Source organism: Alligator sinensis, unplaced genomic scaffold (assembly GCF_000455745.1).
Source record: "Alligator sinensis unplaced genomic scaffold, ASM45574v1 scaffold883_1, whole genome shotgun sequence".
In the NCBI taxonomy this organism is placed as follows: domain Eukaryota; kingdom Metazoa; phylum Chordata; order Crocodylia; family Alligatoridae; genus Alligator; species Alligator sinensis.
In genome coordinates this window covers 2204204-2223967 of record NW_005842009.1, presented here as the reverse complement: position 1 = coordinate 2223967, position 19764 = coordinate 2204204, and the positions used below count along the sequence as shown (strand labels likewise).

Here is a 19764-nt window from a genome sequence, read left to right as displayed (position 1 = left end):
GGGGCTGTTCTGCATTTCTGCATCCCTGCCACTCACTGACTGTTGCTGTTAGAGCTTGAGTGAGCCCAAAGTTCAGGAAACTCAAATTTCTACTTTTACATGATGCTGGACAGTAAACAGGAGCCACAAAGTTATTGGATTCTTGCCAGAGGCAATTCCTTCAGGTCACAAGTAATAATTCCTATACAGCCATGCCCCTGCTGTTCCAGGCTCTTTGGGAGCAAGGGATTTAACACTACATTTAAAAATTCGTATTAAAACTGCATTAGCACCAGGTCCCTATGAGAGTGCTGAGAAGACAAAGACCTGTCGCTATGAGAGTGCTGAGAAGATGCAGAATTGAGGACTAGGAGGGTGAAAGGTAAGTGTCTCACCAGCCAAACCTCAGGCCAGCGAAAGCACCAGCATTGGAGCAATCTGCTGTTCACGTGCTGCCCTGATATGTGTGTGACAGAGTGAAAGTGATTTGTAGTGAGGATCTGCATGACAGATGCTGAAGTGATAACTTTTAATGGTTGGGGTTTCATGCCAGAGCAAATTGCTCCCTATGCACTGGCAAGAGTAGGACAGACATCTGCCCAAACCCCAGGAACCAGAAACAGACAAGAGCTGGCTCATTCTTCTAATGTTCCCAGCTGGCTAAGAGACCCTGTATCTTCATTTAAAGAACAGACAGGCTGTGTCTGAGGCTTGGCCTGAAGGAAGTCTAAAGCACAGTCTCCTCCTGTCACAATAGCAGCAGTGCTGCTCAGTGGGAAATAAAAAGGATATAGGGAGCTAGAGAGCACTTAATAATTGTGGGATGCGCACTGCTTGGACCTTCAGGGTACCTGGAAATTATAGGCAGTGTGTCTTATGCACGACAGTCTCAGCACTATAGTGCAAGTGTTATGTGACATCAGTGTAAGATATGCCACAAACACCACACTCACTTACCACGGGGGCAGTCACAGGTTGTTTTGCCATTCCACCATATGTAACCATGGTCCCTTTATGCCTGCAAGCAAAATCAGGCATCACATTTTTAATGATCTTTCCTACTACACACATTTAATACGCCTGGCCTGCATTCCAACAAACCTAAATCTTTAGAGATACAGACAGGGATCATCCCTACCACCTGGGACTCTTTCAAATACATTACTGCTTGCTTGCATTCTAACTTCTCCCTCCTCCTCACAAAGCTGACATTCTCATTTGGTGGTACGAGATCCTATGCTCTCCCCCAGCTCGCTAATACAATGACAGATCCCAATAGGATTCTGACTAGTCTTGAAAGGACATGCCTTTCAACTCTTAACAGTCTTCAGAAATAGTAGTTTGCATCATCAGGAAAGAAGATTTCCTAGATTTGCAAGGAGCTCTTCAATTTCTAAGCTTCCAAGGATCACCCTTCAGTTTTTGAAAAAAGTGACTAAGGCAAGATAATTAGATGCAGCTACCTCCACTTCCACTGGTCCTAGTGAACTCTGGAACAAGCCAGTACTTGAAACGGGCTCTCTTTTTAATACCAAAAATAAGGCTCACCACTCAAATAGAGGCAGCAAACAGCTGAACTTACTGTAAAAGGCGCAACATCTCAGTAGCACTTTTCCCTCCAACACAGTTCAGAGCCAGCCGGGGCTTTGGGACTTTCTAAAAAGAATTAGAAAGACAAGGAAAAAACTCAACTCCCCCTTCCCCAGTCGCATTTCTCTCCATCCAGAAACATTAAAAAAGGCTCCTCTTGAATTCCAAGATTCCCTTCTCATGGGGTGGAGACTCTGACTATAGAGCAAGGCAAGTTCCAAAAAGGCTGCTCTATTCAAGGGTAGCTCAGGCCTGTAGCTGAAGCAGATTTATGTTCCTGGCACTGCAACAGCAATGAAGACCAGCTCCAAAACAGTTGGGGCAACCTACTGAGTCAGAGAGGGGCATAAGTGAAACACCACCCTGGAAGAGGAGGTGGTGTCTATATGTTAAGCAGTGGGACATTTCAAATCAGAGAATCTGGATATGAGACCCATATGCAAAGTCCTATCTAGTTTCTTCCTGCCGTTGTCCCTGTAGTACATCTACTGGCACCACATCGGTGTCAGCGTTGGCACTTCCATTGTAGTCATCTCACTTCAAAGATACAGACACATCACAAGGGTCCAGAAACAGATAAGCAAGTCAAGGCATGGAAAGACTCGGGATGAATAGAGGCTGAAGAGTGGGGCTGTTCAGTTTGAAAAGGAGACAAATAAGAAGGATCTGACAAGTCAAAAAATACCAAAAGGTGCAGAGCTGGCCAGGCACTCCAAGTTACCATCCTGCCCAAAGAAGAACAAGGGGGCACTCAAGAAAACTGACAGGCAACTGTCAAAGGGATCAAAAGAAACACCTTATTTTACACCTATTGGAACTCATGGTCAGAGAATATCACTGAGGTCAAAAGCCTAGCAGGTGACAGTCTGCCCACCAAAGATGTCCCCATATTGGCTCTGGGTAATAGGAATTACTCTCCTGCCTCCCTACTGTAATTCTTCTTGCTGAAGAGACCAGCCGTAAGGTACCTTAAATAATTCTTTCATCTCTGGCTTTCTCAGCATCTCTTCTGTGATGACGTAGTCCGCACCAAGTGCCGTCAGTCTATCTACCAGTTTTTGGAGGTCAGGTCTGAGCAAAGGACAAACAGAAGGAGTCTAATAAGACAGACAGAAAGCCCTGGCCTCCATTCCCCACAAGCTCAGATGTGCACAGCTCTGCAGGGCCCTTTGATTTAGCTGATCTCAGTTTTCTGTATTATAAAGGTATAACTAAACCCTACCTCGGGTTTTCAACCTTTTTTAGTCAGGGTACCCCCCGGTGGCTGGTTGACTGGGTGGGTGGGGAGCGGGGGGGTGAGGAGGAAGGAGGGGGCATGCGTGGCAGCGAAACCAGAAGTGCCATTAGTTTCTCCACGTTGCTGCCATGTACCCCCTGGGGCCTTCCAAAGTACCCCCAGGGGTATGCGTACCCCTGGCTGAAAACCCCTAATCTAACTAATTCCCACCATGGGATAAACAAACAGGGCTCAGTCCATATCAAGGCAAGGTGTCCCCCTACAAGACCCAAACATGTTTGGTAGTACAAGCTCTTTTGAGGGATTTTTTTTTTCCTCTTCTCCTCCTCTCATCCTGTTTTGAACCATGTTGCTTCTGCCCTCTCCTAACATCTCTTCAATAAATTTTCTCACCTTCTGTATCAACTACGAGGTTGATACAAACCCTCAGTATTCCTGGCCAAGACTGTGCACTCTGTCCAAACCTCCCTGCACCTCTGGCCTCCAGCAGCCTCCTGGAGAAATGTTCATGATATCTCCACCCTCATTCTGTTCCTTGTTTTATTTCATGCTGTCCCTTATGCTCGGTGTAGTCTTCCACTTCTCTCCTGTCAACACCCATCCTCTCTAACCATGTTCTTCTGCAAAGTTTCTGGCACTGGTTTCAGACAATGGCTCAAGCTGCTCTTAAGCAAGAAATGCTATTTCCTGGATACTTCCTCACAGCTCCCTAGTGCTACAGAACAGGGCTCCTACTGAGCAGACAAGGAGCTGGTTACCAGTCACAGAGCAGGAGTTGCTCACTACCAGCATCAGCTGCTGTTGTTGCACTAAGCTGTGATAGATCCTACCTTCTGATGAGAAGCAGAGAGGACAAGCAGCAATGTGAGAGGAGCAAACATATCAAGCAGACCTTGAAGGGGAGCAGATACAAGACACCAGGCAACACCCTTTCCTTGCCATCCATTTTCTCACTTTCATTCTACTTCAAGGGTTAGTGCGGGGGAACTCTAGCAGACCCTGGGAACCGGCTAGTCCTTCAGAGTTAAAAATCCCTTGGAAGCTGTCAGTGTCAGAATTAAGATACACCCTGTTCCCACCTGCAATTTAACAGCTCATCTTCAAAAAGGGAGAGATTTGATGCCATTTGCTAATTGTTTGACAGGTAGCAGCATTCAGGGAGGAAGGGGGAGATCAATTGTGAAAGGCAGCCACTGTTGGATTCAGCTACCTGAACAGAGACCCCTGCCCATCCACACAAAAATGTTATCTTTCCATCATCAGGAGGCACCAACAAGGTTTACAATATAGATTCTTGGCCTAAACAGGTAGAACAAGGATGAGATAAAAGCAGGTGCAGGTCAAGGGTGATGATCCTGCTCAAACATGTGGGAGAGCATTTCCCACATGTGGGAAGCATTTCCTTCCCACCTCTTTCCACAGCCTAGTCTCAGTAGGAGTGGGGGTACCCTAGTGAAGGTCTGTACCAAAGCAATTACAATGAAACTTCTGAGGCAGAAGGATAAGCAGACACTTTAAATCAATCAGCTGGATCTACCCTCACTAGGCTATCACACAGCACTGTAGGTCCAGCTTCCTCCTGTGATCAGTAGAAAAGATGCAGTAGAAAAGATACAGTAGAAAACAGGATAGAAGGAAGGGGGACTTGGTTTTTAAACAGGGCAACTGAACAATTCAGGATACAGAAAAAGTAAAGAAATTGTCAGATTAGGACAATGTTAAACAAATGACCCAGTTTTAACAAAGTCTATAAATCAGCACCCATTACACACACACCTGTCTCTGATAACATTGATTGTTTTGATGCCCATGGCTCCTGCGATCTGGATGACAGCCTGTCCTACACCACTGTTGGCTGCATTCTGGATAACAGAATCACCTGTGATGAAGTACAGAAACCCAGATCACCTTAGGCCACCATTTCCAGAGCTGTGTGCTTAAGGTCATATGACAATAATCATAACAACCTGGCCTTGTGGTCAGAGTCATTCATTCAAGGATCTTAAAGTGCTTTGCAAACACTAGCTTAACATCAACTCAAAAGCCCTGCCAGTCAGGGACTGCACTTTCATGCAGTGTCTGTACAGGGTCCTGGTCTATAACCAGGGTTTCTGGTTATTATCACAGTACACATTACAAACGTCTCCTCAAATTATCAGCTAGGAAAGCAGGTACAGAGACATGACCAACAGTGATAGAGCCAGAAATAGCATCCAGAGCCCAAACTCCCACACCCCTACTTTAAATATTCAGTGGTCAGATTTTCCATACATGGGAAATCAGACTTTTATTGGTATATTCTGCGCATAGCTATACAGTGAACTGCATAGATTAATTTCTTCTAAGCTGTTTAAGGTTAAGATTCTCGGAGTATAAAAGTCAGCCATACATTGAGAGACATAGTATAGCATACATGGTACAGCTTTACCACATACCAGGCCCCAAGGTCTCAAAATCAGATAGCATCCGATAGGCTGTGCAGGGGTTGACACTCAGAGTGGCAGCACAGAGCAAAGGGATGTCACCTGGGAGTTTCATCAACTTTTCCTCCGTGAACACTGCATCTGTTCGCCACGTTCCTGGTTTAAAAGACAAGTTTGATATAAGCTATGAGAAGAGTTAGAAAGATGGAGGTAAACTGAGCAAGTAACGGATAGACTAAAATGCTCAGGATGGGGTTTTCCCCCCAACAAGATCTGTGTATTGCTAACGCGTGTTCCCTAGACAATTACACATCATGTCTGGTGAGCGCTGGAGAAGGTACAGCTCTGCTGCTGCGGGCATTGGCTGGGTCAGCAAATTCACTCCTACTTAGTTATCCGTCCATTTCAGCTACATTTTAATTTATCCTAGAAACCCATGTGTGCACAAAAAGCTGAGGAAGAAGAAAAAGACAACTATTATCTTTCGTAACGCCAAAGGATAAAGGCTGCCTTAAAACAGAACACATCACAGTTAAGATTGTTAGCTAGGAGCAACGTAACTACCTATTATTCGCAAAAATCCAAGCCCATAAAAGCAAAGAAAATTAAGGATATAAAACCTTAAACTGACCACTTAATCAAGTGCAATGTTCTAGTTCAGTAAAGCGAAGACGCATTTTTCATCTTGGCACCACAGTCTTAACTACTACCAAAAATAAATACCGTCCTTTTTTCAATAATGTCAACATCCCTCCCCCCCACCATCACCCTTTTGGGAGGCTAACATTCTTCAGGCATGAGTTAATACCAGCTACAGTCCCAAGTACAAATTTGCATGCAGAGGTACTGTATTGTCTCGCATACCACCCCCACCCCTCCATTCAAAACCAATTGCTGGAAATTTTAGTGAGCAACGTGTGTGAGAAATAGGGTAAGACCCATTTCTGCTAGCATTGGCAAAAGTGAAAGAAAATTTTGTACACGACCCACAAGGAGCAGAACAATGAGCAGGCACTGCTCCCTTGCTGCTGCTGCTACTCTGTTCCTTACTACAAGGAAAGATCTTTTTTTCTTCATCCTGCCTTTCAAAAACAAGGGGTGTATTTTGCTCCAGGACATGAAATATTTAAGAAAATATGGTAATTTTACCACAAGCTACAAGTGTTAGGCTTTCCTCTGATATCACTTGCAAGGGAAAGCACTGGCCTGAACTTCCTATTTAATGGCACCTAAAATATTTAAACACTGAAGTAACGTCCTACAATATCCTTTCCCCACAAAAGAGTCCATGGACTGAAATGATGGCAGAGTTGCCATTATGAGCACATTTCTTCAGACTACAGAAGATCAGAGGATGGGATCTGGGGGACAGCATAAATACCTTAGGAGCCCAAGTTGCATTCTCAAAGCATTTTTGAAAGTGCCACCACACTGTCTGTATTATGTGGTCAATGCGAGACTTCCAAGGTCCCCAGCTGGATGCTACTTTGTTTTTGGATGCAACAGGATAGATAACATGATTGTAGTCATGTGGTTTCCTTCACCGGCTTTTGGAATTCTTTGTGATGTGTGTTATCCTTTGCCTACCATCTACTCCATCAGCAGCTTCATGACTGATGTATAACTCTGTTTTTGCTCCATCACTGGAAGAATGTTTTGGCACAGCTGACTTGCACAGGTAACTTTGATACAGCATCTGGTTTGAAGGATTTTCCTCTGGGTGGACAGAGGTAAAAGGAGTTTGTACAACCTCACAGAAGGACACATCTTAACCAGTGAAAACCTAGGACTGGACCAAGGACTTCCATATTTTCCGGGTCCTTTACACTAAGGGCACTGACAGAAGTGATATTTGCTGTGGATCAGCCCCTTGAAAGCGCTCTACAACCATGCTCTGACAGAAGTGCATGGCTGCAGAGTGCTTTAAAAGTGACTGATCATGTGACAAATTAATCCACATTTAATGAGGGTTCAGATGAAGGTGCTCCAAAGTGGAGCTATGGGGAAAATCCATCCTGAGCATGTTAGTCCATTAGTTACTTGCTCAGTTTACCTCCATCTTTCTAAACTCTTCTGATAGCTATTAACTTCTGTTTGTCCCTGCCCGGGGGCAGGGGAGGTGGGGCAGGGATGGGCTGATGCAGCCCAGCTGCGCCCCCGGTGCTGTCGTCAGGATGGATGGGGAGAAGGGGGAGGGAGCTCCGTTCTGGGGTTTGCCCAGGGTGTGCTGGAAGGGGGAGGTGGGTGAACTGGAGCCCCCCACAGGTGGGGGGCTCCAATCCACCTGCCCCCGCTTGCCCCTTTCTATGAAGCTTCCTAAATTACAGCTGAAAGTTGCACATCTCTCTGTGCCCTAACTGACTACGCCAACTCTTAAGGCGAGATTCAAGATGCCCTTATGGCAACGATATAATCCAGAGTGCATAAAGATTTTTCAGTCCAGATTAGCAGTGAATGGCTGTGGAGCAGTTTGAGGCTTTCAGGTAGAGCCAGCCCACCATTCTAAAACATGCTGGAAGTTGTTCTACTAATGAAGCCGAATCCAATTACTTCAACCCTGCCCTTCTATGACTACGTACTTGCAGAAAGAACTACGGTTTGCAGCATCTCGGTATCAGGGAGATTATTCTGTGTCAGAGGTGCTCAACCTTCAGCCTGCAGGCCAGATCCAGCCTGCAAAGCCATATCATCCCCCCCACCGGAGCTCCCCAAGGGTCCAGCAATTTGGCAGCAGGGGCAACAGCAGCATTAATTGCTGCTTCCCTGCTAATAAATTCCCAGACCTGCAGGGAGCCCCAGGAGCCAGATAATGTGGCCCTGTGTGCCAGACTGGGCTGGCATATGGTGGGATTCAGGTGCATGGATTGACCCTGCACACTGACCCCACAAAGGATCTCGCCCGTGGACTGACTCAGAAGCACTCATCCAGCCTGTGGGACCAGCAGGTTGGGCACCACTGTTTTATGTGGCTAAATAAAAAACAACACTCTCAGAGGCACGATGACCCTGGACACAGCTTGAGCAAACTAAATGCATACCACTAATGAAAATTATGCTATATCATAGGAGATGGCAATACAAACAAATTACTATGGCGGATAAGAGGGATTTTACTATACATCAGCTGCTCTGAGATCATTGCTTGGTTTGTGCTCCTCCACTGCGGTAAGCAGAAGCCCCAACATGACAGCTTAGCCCTCAGAGAAAAAGGGGTAAATTACCATGGTTTAGCTTCTACTTACAGGGTGCATCTGCATGCGATACTACTTCGCCATAGCAGTGTGCTACAGCAGCATAGCATCACTGGGCAAAAACCGTGACACCACAGCTACGTCACTGTAGTGATGCGCTCCCTCGGTATAGTGCGTCACTACAATGATGTAGCAGTTAAAAATAACTGTGTCATGTGGATGGCACAGCATAGGCTGTTAGTGTACTTCCAAAAGGAATTCCTAAATGATGGTGCAGTAACAATGGCGCCATAGGGACACATATATATGTGCCTACAGCGAAGCAACAGTAGGCATATGAAACAGAAAAATGCGTTGTGAAGCTGTTCCCTTTTACTCTTCAGGAAATTTTTCAATATCCAGACAGCCAGAAATGGGCTACTTTGGGAAAGTCAGTTCTCTTAGTGATTTAGAGACAGGAGCCCCTACACAGATACCTGAATTCACCCCATATTCATTTGTGCCAAAAAGTACTTTTATTTCCCATTGTATCCTTTGTGACTGAGCCCCCTTTGATTCTTAACTGGGAGCCCTCACTGATATCACTTTCCTGATGATGTAGAAAACCGCCTTTAAATAAAATAGGTGCTGAATCTGTTATCAGAATAAATGGGATTGGAAATGCTGGCAGAAAACTTCAAGGGGCCCAAATAATACTGTACAAAAAAAAAAATGTCACTTGAAAGCTGTTAAACATATAACCCAAGATATGTATTCAAAGATATAAATTTAACTCTAAGATTATTTAAACCCTGTTCTTCATGCCTCAGTCTTTAAACAGGTAAAAACCAGAAATGTTATGCACAAATAAAATACTGCCCTGCTGCTGCCCTCCCCACCCAAAGGGACCCAGGTCTGCAGCCTCCTGCCCCCAACAGTACTGCCTGACCTCCAGCTGCTGCCTGTGGAAGATAGCAGCTGCTGCGGCCCAAGCACAGAGCCCAGCTCCCCCTCCCCTGTGGGTGGCATAGCTGGAGCAGAGCTCCCTGCCACTGCATGCACACCCAGGAGACAGGGGGCACGTGCCCCCCAGAACTGTGTGGGGTGGGTACGGGCTGGCTGTTGTGGGCTTGGGCTCCCCGCCCTGCTGCACTCCCCACAGGGCCTCCACAGCCCAGTGGGCATGGCAGGGCAGAGCAGGGCTGGGTGGGGAAGCTCCTTGCTGCCACAAGCCCCGCGCCACCATGGCAAAGCACCCCAGCCTGCCTGGCTGTAGCAGGGGCGGTGGCACGGGGTTGCATCCCTTGCTGCTGCTGGGCAGGCAGGGGGTGTTTTGCTAGGGTGGCGTGGGACTCACAGTGGCGGCAACAAGCTTACCCACCCAGCCCCGCTCTGCCCTGCCATGCTGGGTCCTTGTTGGGTTGTGGGGGGCATTAGGGAGGGATGCCTGAGCCTGCAGTGGGCAGCCCGCACCATGCACAGATCTGGGGGGTATGTGCCCCCGGGAGTGTGTGCAGTGGCAGGGAGCCAGCTCCCTGTCACCCCTGGCATGAGCCACCCATGTCCTTGTCCCACTCCCCACCAAGGCCCTGCAACCATACATTGCGACCTGGAGCCCCAAGCCCCACGCATTGCCCAGCTGGGCAGCATCCGAGCCCTGCCTAACTCCCTCCCTCCCTATGGGGCCTCAATTCCCCCCACTCCCCAACTTACCTGCTGGAGCTGCTCTCCAGGCTGCCTGGTGGTCACGTGTGTGTACATGTACATGGCACCCCCTGCCTGACCGCCCTCCTCCTGCTCCCCCAGTCCCTTGCAGGCTAGAACTCTGCCAGCCTGCAGAGAGCTCTTTGCAAAAGAGCAAAATCCATGCGTTTCTCTGTCAAAGTGAAAACCCCACATTTTTCTCAGGTAAAAGAGAAAATCCATGGTTTTTTTCCACTTCCCATGGGAAAAGGAAAACCTAGATCCCTAGCTATAAGCATGTGTTAGTTTCAAACATCAGAACACAGTTTAAGGCAGCATAAAAACAGATATGAAATTAAGAGTGTCTTGTGAAACGCCACTGGCTACACAGATGCTTCTCATTTGAGATGATATAACCTATGATATTTGCAATTAGCCTAATATGGTACTAAATGGATTCCAACCACTGCTTCCCTCGTCTGGAACATTCTCTAATGGCGATTTTTTTTAAAAATTACATTCTATTAGATGTAATTGCCCATACCAGGCGGTGCACATGACTAAGGGTGTACCAAGCTAATACTGTACATCAGAGCCACAATTATGCTACAGAGCATAGTATCTCCTCCAAGTTTAAAATCCCACAACCTGATTAACTCACAAGACAAGACATATGAGTATAAGCAGAACACAAGAGACATTTGTGGTTAGGGAAGCATACTAGGTACTCAGGAGATCTAGGTTCAATTCCCAGCTATGCTATAAGTTTCCTGTGTGACCTCAGTCAAATAGCTGCAATGGAAGTTAGAGGGGGGGTCAAGCACCTCTGGAACCTCACTCGCTCACCCGAGGAGGAATTAACTTGTGACTGGAAGTGATTAGATAAAGCATGGGAACATCCAGAGTGACTTTCGGGGACAGTACAAACAAAGACCCTCTTACAGGAAAGGTTTTCTGAAGTATGTTATTTAGCAAAGAGAGAGGTTTGTTAGAGTGAAAAGGTCAGTGGGATGGACTCAGATAGAACTGTAACGTGTATCTCACACATTTGGGCAATATTACAATTCAGCGATACAAAGCAGAACTCTTCGGTTCTATTCCCAGTCGGATGGGAGACTCACTACAATACTATGGGTAGGCTGGAATCTTTCCTCCCTCAACTTTCCCCTGATAATCTATAAATGAGAGACCTATCTACTTCCTATGATCGTTTATAAACGAGCTTTGGGATCTGCAGGGGGAAGAGGCCATGGGAAAGTCACAGGGAAGATCCTCAGCTGATATGAACCACAACCGCTCCACTGAAGTCAACGGAGCTAGGATTACGCAACACCAGCTCAAGATATGCCTCCAAATATTCGCGTACAAACTCACCAAGTCCTGCATCTCCTGGGATTACCCAATCACCAGGCTTCAAAGAAGTCACATGATTGCCAACTTCTATTACTTCTCCAACACCTTCATTTCCTCCTACTGCAGGCAAGTCAGACAGAAGGGCGTAAGTCCCTGGAAGAGAAGCCAAACCATGATAAACATATTGCACCAAAAGGCATAATGAACAACAGGCATCTCCTAACTTCTGTTCTGTATGAGCTCAGACCTATACCATAGCAACACCGGGAAGCAGGCCTAAATCTTTCACAAAAACCTACAGGGAACGTCATTAAAATTCTTACAGTCTGTTTGCGTAATTGCTCATTTGACAGCATGTTGCTAGTCAGCAGGCATTCCAAACAGGAATGGAAGCAAAGCCAACTTTTTGCTTATAAACTCTGAAACCACAGAAACCATAGTTACCTTGGATCATGTTGATGTCTGATGGATTGATGGGGGCGGCTAGCATCTTAACGTGGACCCCAGAACCCCCTAGTTCTCCAAGCTCTAGGTCCTTTAACCTAAACGGAGAAAGACTAATATTAATGAACTTGAACTTGTACAGCAAATGTTTTCTGCAGAAGCTGCATCCAAACCCAAAACACTGCCTGCACGGAACATTAGATTTAAATTACAAGGGGCCCAGCATTATGTAGAACTGATTTCTCATACACTTCTAATGACCCTAAAATGCTCCCAGGCTACTCAGCAACTCACTCCATCCCTGCTCCATTTTGGAGAAAGCAGAGTTGAACTATGAATTCCCTTTCCAGTGCAACGATGGCACCAATGCTCTGCTACTTCCTGAATATCTGCTACTACAGTCAATGACAGATGAGCACAATGACTTGTTCCTCACTGAATAAGGTGACCATATGTTCCAGTTTAGTTATGACACTCCCAGATTTCAGAGGCTGGTCTCAGCCGGCTGTTGAGAATTATAATGGGTGTCCTAGAAACACAGAGGCACAGGCTGCAGTCTGTCCAGGAGCTAGAGCGGTGCAGAGCACCTTGCAGGCAGGCATGCGGCCCTGCTCCTGCTGACTTGCAAGCGTGCCAGAAAGAGGGGCAGGGAAGCAGGGCAGTGTCCTGGATTCCCCGGATGATATCCTGGATTTCTGGGATTTCCACGTGATTAGCCTATCACTGAATGACTAGCACTTGTGCCAATACCCCAGCAAAAGGAATACAGCAGCTCACACCGCCCAGAGCTTGTGCTGCCAAATACCTGAATTTTTTTTTTTTTTTTTTAAAGAAAAAAGTAAATTGCAAACCTTGGCTGTGACTACACAGGAATGATTTTCAATATTTATCTAATGCAGATTTAAGCCAGGATGATTTCACTAGAACAATCCTGCAATAAGAACAGGCATGTCCCGTTGTCCAATTTAGTTTGCCGAGTACAAGCTAAACCTAAGAAGAGCTCTTTCATTCTATAATAAATGACCACATGGAGGGTTACATTGGTATAACTGGTAAAACTTTTCCATAATCTTAGTCTCAGCAGCCAAAAAATTGTGTATTATGGGGGGCCCAGCAGCTTTAGACCTCTATACTCGATAGTTCTGTACAAGTATGGTGTAAGATGACACCAGTGGAAGTACAAGACAGGTTAGACATACACAGGAAAGCTATTCCAGACAGCAGGAGCAGTAAAGATAACTCTTCTGCCACCAGTTTTGAGATTGCGGCAATAATAGCAGTCCTGTGCTCGGTTAGTGGAAGGAGATGGGTCAGCTGGAGTGAGTCCAGAAAGCATTTTAATAATTACAGCAATTATTAATTACATGTGAACAGACTTGAGAAGCTGGGGCTCTGAAGATGAGGGTGATGAGAAGCTTGCACTTGGCTGCCAATTTTAAGAGCATGGCTATTTAGCTGTGATTACATCCTGTTTGGTGTGCATCATTAGGAACTATAAACTTATTTTTTTCACAGTTTGTCCTGTGCTTGCTAAAGGTTTCCCCCCCCACACTTTAAGTTGCATGGCTGATTTCTAGATAAATCTGAGTTTTGAATTAAATAGCACGATGTACTTGTCAGAAGGCTTTTAACACTTCAGAATTTGCATGCTGTAACCAGGTTTTTAAAGACCTGAAGCTGCACTGAAATTCTAAGGAGGTCACAAGTGAAACTGCATCAATGTGCAGGCCTTTTGTCAGTGGTAGCCTGGGCTCCAACACAACCAAGTTTAAACTGATGCTTGCAAACTCTGAATCAATTGGACTTAGATATGTCCTTAAAAGCTTTGCTGAATTGGGGCCACTGTCCTTCGGCTTAGAAGCCATTTCACCACAGGCCAAAGCCATTGAACAGTGGGCTAAATCCACCTTTGGTGCAACTCCCTACACATCAAGGAGTGTGTATAAATTCTGCAATGCGCAGCAGGCTCTACAGAATGGGGCTGCATTAGAACAGACTCTGCTCCCTGAAGGCAAAGGCCAGGATTTTTAAAGCTATGCAAACTCAGGAAACAAATACAGTAGACTCCTCCCCAGCTTTTGCTGCTATTCCTCCATTAACTTGGCTCAAGCTTGTCTGAGGCACAGGGTGAAAGGCTCAAGGATTCACTTGAAAAAGATGAGTATTTTACATCTCTCACTGGGTATCAGATTTGCAACGGTTTAGCCCAACACAATGCTGACCCAGATGTCCCAAATAAGAATGATGGAAGAATGATGTAATCCGCTGAGCATCTTACTCCTTTACAGAGTTGCCATTTTTGGATTTTTAAACCAGACAGACAAACTTGTAAGTAAAGCTGGATTTAGGAAGGGGATGCTCCAGGTTGGAAGATGAAGTTGCTCAGAATTGAAGGGCTGCGTAAGGAAGCCTTGCACAGCCTTCAGTCATAAGGATGGTCATCATTCCCAGAGTGACGTCATGATTATATTAACGCATAAAACTAAGACATTTACCTGAGGATTGCAATTCTGCAATACCTAGTAGTGGAATAGGGACAGCCTTGAATTTCCTGGCTTTTATTGGTTTCAGCTAGACCTGTATGCTTGTCCTTGCAAAGGGAGTTTTAGACAAGATGGCTGGAAGGTTACATTAACAGTGTTCTTTGTATGTTTAATGCCTCTATAAAGTGAGCACAAGCAGCTGTTGTGGAACATGCTGGCTAGAATTACTGGAATTAAGTTTGGTTTGGTATCGAGTTATTTCAAGAGAATTGTGAAGGTTTCTCCATGGAAACTATAATGACTCTATTCACAGCTTTAAGATCCCAATGGTTTAAATCAACAGATCATGGACACAATGGCTCATTTAAAGCCATTACTGTCAATGGGAATCTGTGTGTGTGCAGTAAGTACACATATCAAAGTCCTTATGGATGGAGTAGCTGGAGTTCTGCGCAGCACTGTGCTAAACTCAGAGGGGGTTTTATTGCTTGACTCTGCTGGGAATTCTCTTGCATCTGTTTGGAGCGAATCGGTACACAGTAGCTACCACCCATGTGGGAGGCTGTGCCTGGCTGTTATGTTGCAGTCCCTACAGGAGTGTGCAGCACAGCTTCTACATGATAGTTTGCCTTGTTAGAGGCAAACGGTTCCAGTTTCCTCAACCACCCACAGCTGCTTGAGTTCCCTTTTCCTCATTACACAGAGATGCTAAATGATCTTTCCAGGGAGGGGCTCATTGTACTTATGATCAGTCTTCCCTCGAGCACCCAAAACTCTCACTGAAGTCAATGCAAGTCCTGAGACCTTCCATTTACACGGGCATATTTAATTCAGTAGGGACCCTGAGGGGGAATGAGTTCATGGCACAGACCAGCAGTTCACTTTTACCTGACTATTTCTGCAATGCTTTAGACTAAGTATAATGGCTTTTCCAACAGAAAAAGCAGCCAGCTTTTTATGCCCCTTTGCTGCTTTTTAAAGACAAATATTTTGATTGTTCAATTTCAAGTTCCCTTGGGCAGTGATCTACTTCATAGATGAAAGGCCTGCAATCAAAAGCCATATATATAAATCTAGTATCTTAGGCAAGAAAAAGCAACAACAAAAAAAAGCCCTAAGTATACAAGGAGGAGGGGAGGGGGGGTGGGGAAGAGGGAGAGGAAGAACACCCCTCCATAACTTTCCAAAATGTACTGGTGCCCTGGTTGAGAATCACTGTTGTACTTTCTTAGCTCACCTAATGCAGGCAGGAACCCACCCCTCCATCAGATAAAACTAACGTGGTGGCAATGGTGCAGCAGCCTAGAGTAAAATCCATAGAACAGCATTTCTCAGCTGGCTGTCTCTCCAGGCTACTGCATTGCTGCCGGGTGAAATTACTCCATGTGTCTGTTTCCAGAGGGCATATGCAGAGCTAGACCCAGAAGTGGCTGTAGCAGAAGAAGCCACTGCTGCCTGCATTAGGTTTATCACATAAGCCCAGGGCTGTCCACCTTCTGCAGGGCTGGACATGAAGCTGACATGTGGTTCCCGGGCTGCGTAGGCAGCACACTGTGGGGGTGGTTCCCCAAACTCCTGGGTAGGACTAGTGGCACACGGATTCCTGCTCCACAGCAGTGGAGCAGAGGGTTGTCAGTTCACCAGTTGGACAGCCCTCAGATAGGCTTATTATTTTGGCTCCAACTCCACACATGCGTCCTGGAAACAAGAGTGCATGGAGCCATTTCATCGAGCCATAGCAGTGCCACAGCAATACTGAAAGGGCCTCATAGCACTCTGGTTGAGAGAAACTGCTTCAGAGATACCCAGCAGCATACCCTCCTCCTGAGCTTTTCAAAGCACCACATATTTGTGGTTCACAATTAAGCATGATTAAGCTTCACAATCATGTATTTAAACCTCAAATTGACAACAGATATCTCAAAGCAAGTATTTTACACCACATCTAGAATCACTGTGAGGATAACCAGGTTGTAACATGCTTATAACTAACAAGGATCAGCACATCCCTATAGCTTAATTTCCCTAGCACTTTCATGCCAGCATATTCATCATAACATTTGGGGAAATTGGAACAATTCTGTCATACTGTTTTTTGGTGCTGGCACTGTAAGCAAAAAAATGTTGGTGCTTCTCCTCCCTCAACACAGTGCAGATATTCTAAGTCATAAGGATGGTTTATAGTCAGGGATGGTTCTGCCTCGAGGGGGAGGTGGCAGGGGGCTGGACCAGATGACTTCCTGAGGTTCTTTTCAGTCCTACTTTTCTATGACAAACTGATCTGTTTACACACTGGTCCTAGATATGCAGTGAATCATCCTAAAACCAAGAGAAGAAAATCCTACCCAAGGCCTTTACCTAAAATTTCACAGTTGAACATGTTTTTGTAATTGATAATTCCCTTGAAAAATTTGTTTTAAAATGGAAATACCCACACACTAATAGTTACAACAGTATTAGTGGAGCACTGCTGGAATCTAATCATCCAACTTTGCTAAAACATATCATGCCATCCCAATGAATAATGGTCACTGGCCTTAACTAATCAGGTAAATTGCATAAGAAAGCCATTGCTTCATCCACTAGATGTTGGTCAGGTATTTTACTGCTAATGTCATCCTTGCTTTTGCTTTAGAAGAAAAATGAACAGCGCTGTGACACTTAGAGAGATGTATGGGATTCTGAGAAATGGAGAGTACAATCATCATTAAGCAAGATTCACTCTCATGTAAGGAACAGGGACAGAATGTCTTTAGCACAGCTCCAAGATAACCATCAGAAATCTTCTCCTTTTGTCTTTGTCCAACACAAAACTTGGGAACTTTCACCAACCCTATTTTGACAGGTCAAACCAAACCTAATCTTTCATTCCTTACTCAGGTAAGTCTCCCAACTAGAGTGCAGGACTGGGCATGGGATTCTTAAGAATTACATCTTTACGGCTTTTGGAATGCTTAATACCTACAGCTGACCATGACTTCAGTTGCACTTGAGGGTGCCCAGCAATTCACAGAAACCAGAAGTACTGTGAAGTGATGTTGCATGCTTAAGTAGGAAAAATAAAGAGAGAAAGCTGTCTCTAAGATGCTGAATAAAAGCTCCCTTTATTTCTGAAATGTAGTTCTAAGCAATTAAACTGGAACAGCAAACCCTCAAGATTCCTTCCTTTTAAAATTGCCATACTTTAGTATATTTTATAGCATGTCCATGCTGAAATCTCTCTTCTTAAAGAACAACCTCCAACTTTGCAGTTTTAGAAGCCAAAAGCCTGCATACAATCCAACAAGAAACTCACTCATAGTAACATATTTATTTCACTATAGTCTAAGGGTTTTTAGTTTAAAAAACATAGCAACTGGTTTGATATCTCCTGTCTTAACCTTAGCTAAAAATAAGCCCAATCTAAAATGTCTTTTAAATGAAAGCGGGGGGTTTCAGGTTTCCTTCCTGAAGCAAACTTGTCCTGTTCACAGCTTGGCTCCCTTTGCAAACTGTTCCATCACAGCTTGTTACCTTTCTGCTCACTTTTTAGGAGTTTTAATCTGTCGGTGGGACACGCCATCATTGTTCAAATACCTCACAGTCGGGCTTCTTCAAGAAGGCTGACTGTTCCCTCTTCAACAAGGCCAGACTGCCCTGTACACCGTCCTTCAACAAAAAGAATGCAGAGCTTGCAAAGGGAGCTAATACAAACCCTGACGCTCGGGTATTAAATGTCTGGATGAAATATGTTGGACCTGCAGTGTCTCAGTTTCCTCAACTCCACCTACAGTAAAAGGAAACCAAAAAAACCCAAACAGCCCAGACACCAGATGCCTTCACATGGTGTTCTATTCTCTTATGGACCAAAACATAGAAGTTAGAAGTGAAAATCCTAGGGGTAAGAACAAACTCCAAGATAAGGCAATTATATGGCTGGGCAAGTGGATTAGACTACAAATACTTCCGGGTTTATAATTCCAACTGATCTAATAGCACAGTACTACCTAGTCAGCTAAAGCTATAACAAAAATCAACAGCAAAGCTATGGTTACAACCCTTTGCCATCAAGCAACAAAGAACACATAACCGGGAGAAATAAATCCTCTTGCCAAGTGTGAAAAGTCTAAGAATTATTAAAATGAACTGGATGAACCACTGGTGCCTTGTTCCTACCTACTCAGCTATGTACAACTCTGTGATTGTGCAGACTTCAAAGGACACTGTCAACTTGAAAAATCATCTCTATCAGAAAATTTGTGTCATACAAGTTATAAGCACCACCCAGATTGCTGAAAGGCAAAGTTAACATAGATTTCTCTCTTCTCCCGAGTGTTTATTTTTTGCTGTCAACAGCACTTCGCGTACACTGTTTCGCCCATACAGCCCATCAATTTTTCCACTGCTGATCCCTACAAACATGAAATGAAATTTTCTCTGCTTTTATTACACTTGGACAAACAGTTGTCTGGGAATACAGGGGACAGGTTTCAATGGCTCGAGAGCATGTTCTAGTTTTACACTCCTATTTCTCTTACAAGTCTTATAAAACCATTTCAGGAAAGTTGCATCAATGCTGCTGTATCACAAACTGTATTTTTTTTTTTAACTGGGCCCTCAAGGGCACACCGTCAACCTGAATCCCTTTTCTATTCAATATCTGCGAGCAGGTGGCGAGCCTATAATACAGGAAGAAAAAAGGAGTCGAGCAAAGACCAGGGTCACAGGGTTAGGAGGTATCAAGCAAGGAATGTTTTTGTGCCTCCTACATTCCTGAGGGAAATTGTGTCAAATGTGCAGAAATCTGACTGTGCGGATGCCGGTCTCGGTGACACTGGACTCTGCCCCTGGGTGGAGCCAGCGCGGTCACCCCACACCTACCGCCACGCAGCAAGGATGGGCTCGAACCCCGCGCGCCCACCCAGGTGCCCCACTCCCACATGTGCTCCCATCTCTCCGCTCCCACGCCAGAACCGCCTCGGTCGCACCCGACGGAGCACGGCACCCTGCATGGGAAGCAGCGGGAAAGGCTCCAGCATTATCTCCCCTCGCCTGGGCCCGCAGGGGCAGCTGGAGACCCGCTGCCCCCTGCTAGGGGCTCTGCCGCCCGGGACACAACCAGCCCATCCCCAAACAGCGGGGCCCAGGCCATCTCTCCGCTCCCACGCCAGAACCGCCTCGGTCGCACCCGACGGAGCACGGCACCCTGCATGGGAAGCAGCGGGAAAGGCTCCAGCATTATCTCCCCTCGCCTGGGCCCGCAGGGGCAGCTGGAGACCCGCTGCCCCCTGCTAGGGGCTCTGCCGCCCGGGACACAACCAGCCCATCCCCAAACAGCGGGGCCCAGGCAGCCCCCGGCCCGGCCCGCAGCCCCTTACTGCAGCACGTCGGCCGGCTCCCCGTGCCGCTCGTACACCAGCGCG

At 45.9% G+C, this 19764-nt stretch overlaps 1 protein-coding gene across 1 annotated transcript in view; it reads right to left on the bottom strand.

Moving 5' to 3' along the window:
• Window positions 1-19758, bottom strand: part of MECR (mitochondrial trans-2-enoyl-CoA reductase) — a 22672-nt gene extending 2914 nt beyond the window's left edge. The window contains exons 1-8 of the mRNA XM_006021873.3: window positions 19720-19758; window positions 11880-11977; window positions 11457-11588; window positions 5242-5385; window positions 4583-4685; window positions 2538-2640; window positions 1562-1635; window positions 937-997 (exon numbers count right to left, since the gene is read on the bottom strand). Coding sequence (XP_006021935.1) covers window positions 937-997; window positions 1562-1635; window positions 2538-2640; window positions 4583-4685; window positions 5242-5385; window positions 11457-11588; window positions 11880-11925 — 663 coding nt within the window. The 5' untranslated portion in view covers window positions 11926-11977; window positions 19720-19758. The remainder of the gene's footprint in view (window positions 1-936; window positions 998-1561; window positions 1636-2537; window positions 2641-4582; window positions 4686-5241; window positions 5386-11456; window positions 11589-11879; window positions 11978-19719) is intronic.
• Window positions 19759-19764: the final 6 nt, after the last annotated feature.